This window comes from Chenopodium album, chromosome 4 (assembly GCF_948465745.1).
Source record: "Chenopodium album chromosome 4, dcCheAlbu1.1, whole genome shotgun sequence".
Classification (NCBI taxonomy): Eukaryota; Viridiplantae; Streptophyta; class Magnoliopsida; order Caryophyllales; family Amaranthaceae; genus Chenopodium; species Chenopodium album.
In genome coordinates, this window is record NC_137837.1 from 64,258,887 (window position 1) to 64,267,026 (window position 8,140).

An 8,140-nucleotide genomic window follows, 5' to 3' on the forward strand; every position below is an offset into this window, starting at 1 on the left:
GGAAAAAGAATCGTAAATTTGTAATACATGTATTGTAATATGGGCTAGCTGTTACAGAATAGGTGTTAACGTGTGCGTTTACTATTGGGGGTGTACAGTTACTCATTTAATGCTATTATATACTTAGCCGTTTTGTATTTTATGTTGGATATATATCCTGTTCATTGTGAACGCAATACGTTTTTTCCAAGACCATCGTATATGTTTGTGGTCACTTGATCTGATATCTATTCAATTGTTATGGCTATGTCTGCATTAACATTTACCATCCGATTTGAAGACGAAAATAAGGATAAACTGGTAAGCCTTTTTTTAAAATTATTTGAAGTGCAGGATCATATTTTTCATTTGAATTTTAACTATTGCAATTTATACTGCGTTGCATATTCGTTATAATTTAAGGAATTTTGACAATTTGAAATGGGTTGGTTTAAAAAATGGTTTTTATGTTCTGTTTCGATACAAGTTGGTATGTAAAATAGATTTCAGATGACTGTTATTGATCTCATTTAATATAGAATTGGCATAAATCGTGTTCTTATTGTTCCTTAGGGTATGTTATTTTGTGATGAGAATAGGATCTGATTGCTTTGTAAGAGGTTTGTTGGGATTTATTACAATGCATAAATTTCTAATGTTGTTGCATGTATAGTTGTAATTTGTGCATTTGTTTTAATCTGAGACTGTTTATGTGTGTATATGTCACAGCGTGTCCCTCACCGTTTGGAAGAAGTGTTAGCAGATGGATTTCTAAATGTTGAATTGTTGGTTGATGGTAGTGATGATTCCTGGTTTGTTACTTTGCTGCATGAAGAAACTGACAGTGATTGGAGAATGTATCGATTTTTGGTGGTCAGATTTTGTGGATGATAATTCATTTAACATTGGTGATATTCTAATGTTTGGTTACGAAGATTCTAATTTGTTCAATGTGAGGATTTTTTACAGCTCTGGATGTCCACAAGGAATTAGATCAGGACAATTAAATCACGATAGAGAACTTGTCAAGAAGCGTGGTCGTAAGCCAGTTCTTGAAGGTGGCTTAGACAAAATGGCTAAAAAAATGCAATGTTGGATCAAATTGCAGATGCCTGTGGTGAGGCGTGTTTCAAGGCACCTTTTACTAAGAAGTATTTTGATCAAGCGGTTATTGTAAGTATTGTGATCAACTACTTGCTGTTTTATATATATTTTTTGTGATTTTATTTGTTGGAGCTATGTTGCTCATAATGCTTTGTTTATGTGTTTGGCAGAACGTTCCTTTGTCATTTGCAAAGCAACACTTTGTTGGGTTTCCTCCAACAACAGATGTAATCCTGCAGTGTTTTGATTCATAGTTTCCTGTTCAGTTGAAGATTGTGGCAAAGAAGAACATAATCATTCAATGTGCTTTGAAGAATGGAGTTAGGAAATTCATTAAACATTATAATGTTCAAGTGGATGATGCTGGGCTTTTCAAGTATAGAGAAGGTCATCCTATAATATTTGATGCGAATTTAGTTTGATTGGGACATGTTTCTGAATAAATGTAGCCAATTGAACTATGTCATTGCAAGTTTAATTATGTTTATCAGTCTTAGCAACTTAGTTTCTGAGTATGTATTGTTCTACATTGTAATTGTAGTAGCTTTACAATTGGGGTTTTGTTATGTGCTTGTAGCAGCAGTAGAGTAAACTACTATGTAGTTATGTGCTTTTGGAGCTCCTGATATGCAGTTACCTAATTAATGCTAGTAGCACCTAATTGAAGTAGCAGTTTTAATGTGGAAGTAGCTATTGCCATTGTTTGTTTTTGTTTTAAACGAATAAAAGAGATTTTAAGATCGAATGATTAAGAATGATACTATACATATTAATCTGAAAAAAAAAATCAATTATTAAATTTAGTAGATATGTATTGCCTTATATAATCTGGTTGATCTGATAATATCCAAAAACGTAGTCAGATTTGCTAGGTAGTTTTATATGTCTGCAAATTAGTAATTGGGAGAATTTTAAAGGATTTTAAACAAACTTAAGAAAAGAATTACTAAAACTTAGTTATATTATATATAGAATAAATATCCTGATTTAAGGATACTGGTACATAGATTAGACTTACATCATAAGCAAAGTACACAGGCATTACTTTTTACAATGCATACATATTAAAGTATGCTAAGTGCCTTCTTTGCTCCAAAATACTAATATTATCATTTAATCCTACCATAGTGTTCCTAGATACCTTATTGTACTTCTATTTACAATACTAGTGTTTATAGGGAACAAATTTTGTTGCATCTGTTCCTTTTTAACACCAAAAAGATTTATGCCTTCTTATAACTAAGGCAGACTAAGTTTTAGCATTCGAGTAACATTTGGTTTAATCTAAGTAACACCATTGGCATAAGCAAAAGATGGTGACTACATATCATACTATCTAAATAGATTTATGGCTTGTCAAGTGGATTCATAGGAGAGTCAGATTCAGAAGTAGTTTTCTTCTCATGCATGTCTTGAAAAAGAGCTGTTTTAACCTTCTTCTTAGCAGGGGTGTCATCAGCAATGTTGTCTGGCTGAATAGCAAATGCAATGGCTTCCTTGCTCTTTGGTGGGCTTCGTTTGCGAGAAAGCTGAGACCAAGTTGGAAGTGCTTCCTTTGGAGGAGTATGTAACTCAGGAAGCTTGAGAGGTTCCACAAGTGGCTCAGACATCAGAAACATGTCTGTGTTAAATTCCTGGGAGGCTAACTCCATTTCATGCAATTGAGCTATTGCAGCCAATTTTGCATCAATGTTTGCTGCAAAAAGTTTAGATTCACCAGAGACTTTGTCAAACTCAATGACCAGAGGCTTCTTACCATGTGCTATTTCCTCAAGCATTAGCTCTTTTTGCAATTTCCTTTGGTGTTCAGATGAGTGAGGTTCTATTAGATCTGGGTAACCATTTTAGATGGCGATGATACAACAGTGGTCTGTGGTGCTTCATCTTCAACTTCAATAGTTTTCAAAGTCCATACGAGGACATTGTTCATTGACAACTCTTTCGTGGGTCCCACCTTGATCAAGAATGGCTTGGTGGAAAGTATCTCCTGTATAGCTGCAAATGCTTCAAGATTCTCCTGGAACATATATATGATACATATTTAATATGAGTGTAAGCCTGATTCAAACCACATTCTGTACAGATTATGGTAATGAATAATAAAATTTGTATAAAGAAGTTATTTGCATGTAATGTGCATTCTAGCAGGTTTGGTAATGCTTATGACAACAAATTGTACATTACACATGACAACAAATTGTACATTACACTAACTTTAAGGATTGTAATGGAAGCTATACAAAAAATAAATGATTATAAAGAGGGCATTTAGGCTAAGAATAAAGGTTGAAACAAGTAATATGCATCATGGGATGTTATACTTAGTTAATAATTTCTTACAGTATTATTATGCTACATATTTCATATGTATTTAGAATTGCATATAGAATTTAAGGGCAAGTAATGATGTATTGTGATAGGGTTAGACATGCATACAATAACAGAATTTACTTTACATTACTTCAGAAGACTGAAGTTGAAGCCATCTTAAAAATGAGTGAATACGAAAAAGTGTTTCGGAACAGAACAAAGATCAAAACAAGTAATATTTACCATAGAATGAACACCAAGTTAAGGAACTCTTACAGTATTTTTGATGCTACAGATCTCAGCTGCTGATTTTCTGAAAAGTTTCTCTGTGTCGTCGTTGAATGTGGTAAATGACATAGTACCTGTGTTATCCACCGCTTCGAACTTGAATGTGACTCTGTTAAACATGAATCATATTTAATTATTACTGCTTGTAAGTATATATGTTTAAGACTATGGCTAGGCGTATGTGTAAATTACTTGTGAGCAGAGGTAGTGTCTCCTTTTTTGCAAGTTGTGCATTGAAAGCGAGCTCCCACAGGAAGTTTTGTGCGCTTTGAGCATTCAATGCAGCCAGCATATGCATAAATCTTGCTAATCTCGGCATTTGGTATTGTGACTTGTATCCATGCTATTTCTTCCTGCATGGTATTAGATGGCTGAATGTACACCAAAAGCATCGTATTAGTAATAATTGTAAGATTGCTATGTATTAAATGATGAGCAAGACTTGTATATATGTTATGAATGGCAATACCTTTCTGTTCTTAAGATCTGCAATTGTGTAGATCTTCTTTTCTTCAGTAGGGTATCTGATAGTAAGCACTCTTGCTTGCCTATCGAGCAAAACCTGTGGGTATTCCCTTGTCCTGTAATATTAATGTACTGATGGTTAGTTTACAGGTCAAAAGTGAACGGGTATTGATAACTGGTTAGGAAGTGATTGTACCATTCACGGAGCACAGCTGCTCTATCTCCTTGAGGATCATGAATGATTCGAGTGGACATGGTAGTACTTAGAATGAATCCTGTACATCCAGCATATTATCAAAATTTAATATGTTCCTGGTTATTGCTTATTGTATAGTATTTATAGAAAGTGAGTAACCTCTTGCGGTATTCTGAACTCTCACAGCAGTGATGCCTACTACAATAAACCTATCAGCCCAGTTGCTGAGTGCATTACAGTCGTTCAGAGCAAGGTCATTCCATGCAGAAATGGTGATAGATTGGTCATGGCTATTACACATGTTTAAAACACATATAAGGATATTATTTGTTAAATGGTAAATGTTCATCTTACAATAGGTGAATAGATATATGTTTATAAAGGAGAGTAACCTTGTGTCAGTCACAACTATTTCACGAACTGGGCTCTCGCGTCCATGTGAATTAGAAATCATGCGTGGCTGTTCTTCAACATACAAGACCACTACAACCACATCTGAATTTAAAAGAACAATATAAGGGTATTTAATGATATAATAGGTTATAATATATCTTATTCAATAAAGTTTGATGACATTATACCAAATCTGTGGTCTGGTTCAGCTGTCTGTGGGATAGTTGATAGAGGCTGATAATTCGGAACAATTGGCCCAGCTTCTGGGTTTAAACTTTGAATAACAGTCTGTTGTCCAATAGTCATTTGATATGGAAGTTCCTCCATGTTGAATTTGTATTGCTCATCAACAATGCCTATAGGTGCTCTAGAAATCTCATATTTTCCAGTGGGCTTTAGAACATCGTCGTAGGCTCGGATCTGTTCTCCAAAAAGGGCACATCGCATTTTGTTCTTCTGTGGTATACAGACTATACACATTATTTCAAAGAGCGATTGGAAAATATGTGTCAAAGTTGGCGTATTTTGGCATAAAATAATGAGATGTGATTTAAATTAAGTATTAGCAAAAAAATTAGCCATTTTTCATGATCAATTACTTTAGAAGTATTATCTAACAATTACACCTTATATAAGTTGGTTATGTAGATGTTTAATTCATACATGAGTAACATAAAGTGACCTGTTACATATTCTTTGACAAGCTAAATTTTCACAATTTTATCTTCTTTGCTTTTTTTTTTATTTGGCACCATTTATAAGCTTTTCACGGTAATTAAAGGGATTTATTAATACAACATGCATGAACAACTGATAAGGATAAAAGTCTGTGGTAAAAAGTCACAAACCTTTTCATCCTGTATAATGAGAGTCTGATACAGTAATCCAGGTTTTTTGGGAGACTCTTGAGGGCGACCTTTTTCAGCAACCGTGACTTTTACCTTGTAATCCTTACTATATGTATTCAGTTCGTCTAAGTATACTAGTTCAAGCTTCATATTGCAGATTATTTGTAGCCTATGAAGAGTACATACAATAATTCAAGTCATATATCCATAAGCATGACTAATTTATTTGTAAGAAAGGAATTTAAGACATAGTAGTACTGATAAAAGAGTCAAAGAACAGAACAATTATAAGAAATATTCTTCTATATGTTTATGGGGACTGACTACGCATGCTTACATATGTAAATAGTTTATATAAGCAGCTATTTCAATGTTAAAAAGGCAGGATATTGCTAATCAAATAAGCCTGAGAGCACTATAAAAAATACGAAATGTTGCTAGTGAAAGATTTGTGTTGGATTCAAGAATATTAATACATGTATCACTTTACATATATTACACTCAGTCTTAAATATCCTGCAAGCTACCATAACAGAATTCAAATTGCATAATTAATTCAAAAGGAATCTTACAAAAGGAATTTCTGCTATATAATAAATAAGCAACAGATATAATTTGAGAGTAAATGCTATTCATCATATGCAATATGTAATGCCATAGTATAATTGTAGAGAATATTCGGAGATGTGAACTGGATTTATATTACAATCATTCATTAAATGCTATTTCATACATTAATATAATATGCAGTGAGTTTGAATTATATTATACACATATATGAAGATGAATATATATTTAACATTATCATGTAAACAATATGCTTGCATAAAATTCATTGACATTATGAATGAAAGCCTATAAAAAAAAAAAAAAGTACCTTAGTCGAGTTGTATTGTTAATGAGCTAAAACTGGTGAATTGGTTGATGAAGGAATTGTGCTATTTATAGCAAAAATTGGGAGACAACAATTTAACAAGTAGTTAAGTAAAGTATACAGAAAATCTGATAACAACAGTAATCATCCCATACCTAGTAATGGCTCCAACAGTGTTATAGTACAATTGAGCATTTTACAAATATAATAATATAAGTAGGTTGAAATCTTTTTTTCGGTCAATATTTTTTCTAGTAATGTTTTTTTGAGAAAGAATTTAAAACCAAAAATCACTTTTACAAACATTGTACTGTCAATCAAGTAATGATTTGTATAGTGTGGAGAAATTTTGTTTGCTAATATTTAGGGAAGAATAGAGAAAATAAGCAAATAAGCACTTTTTGAAATATTTATCTTTTATTAGCTCTCTTTTTTTTTTCCTTCTGTTGTCCTTTTTTCTTTTTCTTTTGTATTTTAAAAAAAATTGTATTTAAAATTTTAACCAAAAAAGGGAAAAAATTTTACAACCAAAATCTCGACGTGTTTTTAAGGGAAGAATAATAAAAAAATAAAAAATCACTTTTACAGACAATTTGATATCAATCAATCAGTGATGTATAATAGGAAAAGAAATTGTTCTTTGAAGTTTAAGGAAGAATTAATATACTAAGAAAGTGGAAAAAATTTATCTCTTTTTGCTATGCTTTTTTTTTCCCCTCTTTTTTTTTGACTATTTTCATTTATGGGTAAGTATTATCCTGGTTGGTGGATTCCAAGTTGTAGATCTTACTTGTTTATTAATATTCATGTTTAGATTTTTGTATTTTTTTTTTCTATTTTATTGCTTTTTGGGTCGCCTCTTTTTTTTTTTTTTTTTTTTCTGTATTTCAAAATTTAGCTTTTTTCGTGGATCTCAATGATTTGAACAAGTACACCCATTTACTTTAATAGTAGTATTGACCAACTGCTCTAATTTTCTTGTATTAACCAGCTGTACAATTTTTTTTTGTTTTTTTTTTTTAAAAAAAAAAGGTATTAACTAAGCAAGGTTTTTGGTTATCTTTAACAAATGTTACCTGTGTAAATTCAATATATGGATTGGGCTTATATTGATGATTCGAAACAGCTACAACTTTATAAAGTCTAGCCCAATAAGTGTTGGTTATAAACCAATAATTTTAGCATTGGATTTATTGTCCAAATTAAATGATTTCTTTTTTTTTTTTTTTTTGATAACCAAATTAAATGATTTTTGTTATTATATAATTTCCATTTAGGTGATAGACAGTATTAATACTAATCAGGTCATGCATAAGGTTGTTAACTTTCGTAATGATAATGAGGCATTTTTTTTTTTTGTTTTTTTGTTTTTTTTGTTTTTCCTTTTTTTTTTTTTTTTTTTTTTTTTGTGTATATTGAATTTGTAAGATAGTATCTAATGTGTATAGATACACATTAGATACTATCTTACAAATTCAATATATACTTCTATAACTTATGTGTACAAGATTTTGTCTTTCGTGTTCTTTGAATATAGTAATAGAGGTAGATGTCTTTCTTGTTCAACGTTTGATGGAATTAAACCGTTGAACCATAAAACAATTGTAAAGACTTAAGAATTAGCAATGAAAGATACTGTGGATGTTTTGATCAGAATAATGACATAGTAATAATTATTTTTGC

General features: G+C 31.5%; 1 protein-coding gene across 1 annotated transcript; it reads right to left on the bottom strand.

Annotated features, from left to right (window-relative positions):
• Nucleotides 1-2,908: 2,908 nt before the first annotated feature.
• On the bottom strand, nt 2,909-5,733 carry LOC145628013 (replication protein A 70 kDa DNA-binding subunit D-like). Its single transcript, XM_081680346.1, has 9 exons — nt 5,584-5,733; nt 4,924-5,191; nt 4,735-4,837; nt 4,502-4,632; nt 4,343-4,421; nt 4,151-4,262; nt 3,874-4,052; nt 3,670-3,790; nt 2,909-3,100 (listed from the first exon to the last, which is right to left on the bottom strand). The coding sequence occupies exons 1-9, from the start codon at nt 5,731-5,733 to the stop codon at nt 2,909-2,911; spliced, it is 1,335 nt and encodes a 444-aa protein (XP_081536472.1).
• Between the last annotated feature and the right edge of the window lie 2,407 nt (nt 5,734-8,140).

Coding starts and splice junctions, on each gene's coding strand:
- LOC145628013 (XM_081680346.1), bottom strand. CDS start 5,733: ATGAAGCTTGAACTAGTATACTTAGACGAACTGAATACATATAGTAAG. Junction 4,838..4,923: donor TGAACCAGACCACAGATTTG/GTATAATGTCAT, acceptor TTTTAAATTCAG/ATGTGGTTGTAGTGGTCTTG. Junction 3,791..3,873: donor GACACTACCTCTGCTCACAA/GTAATTTACACA, acceptor CATGTTTAACAG/AGTCACATTCAAGTTCGAAG.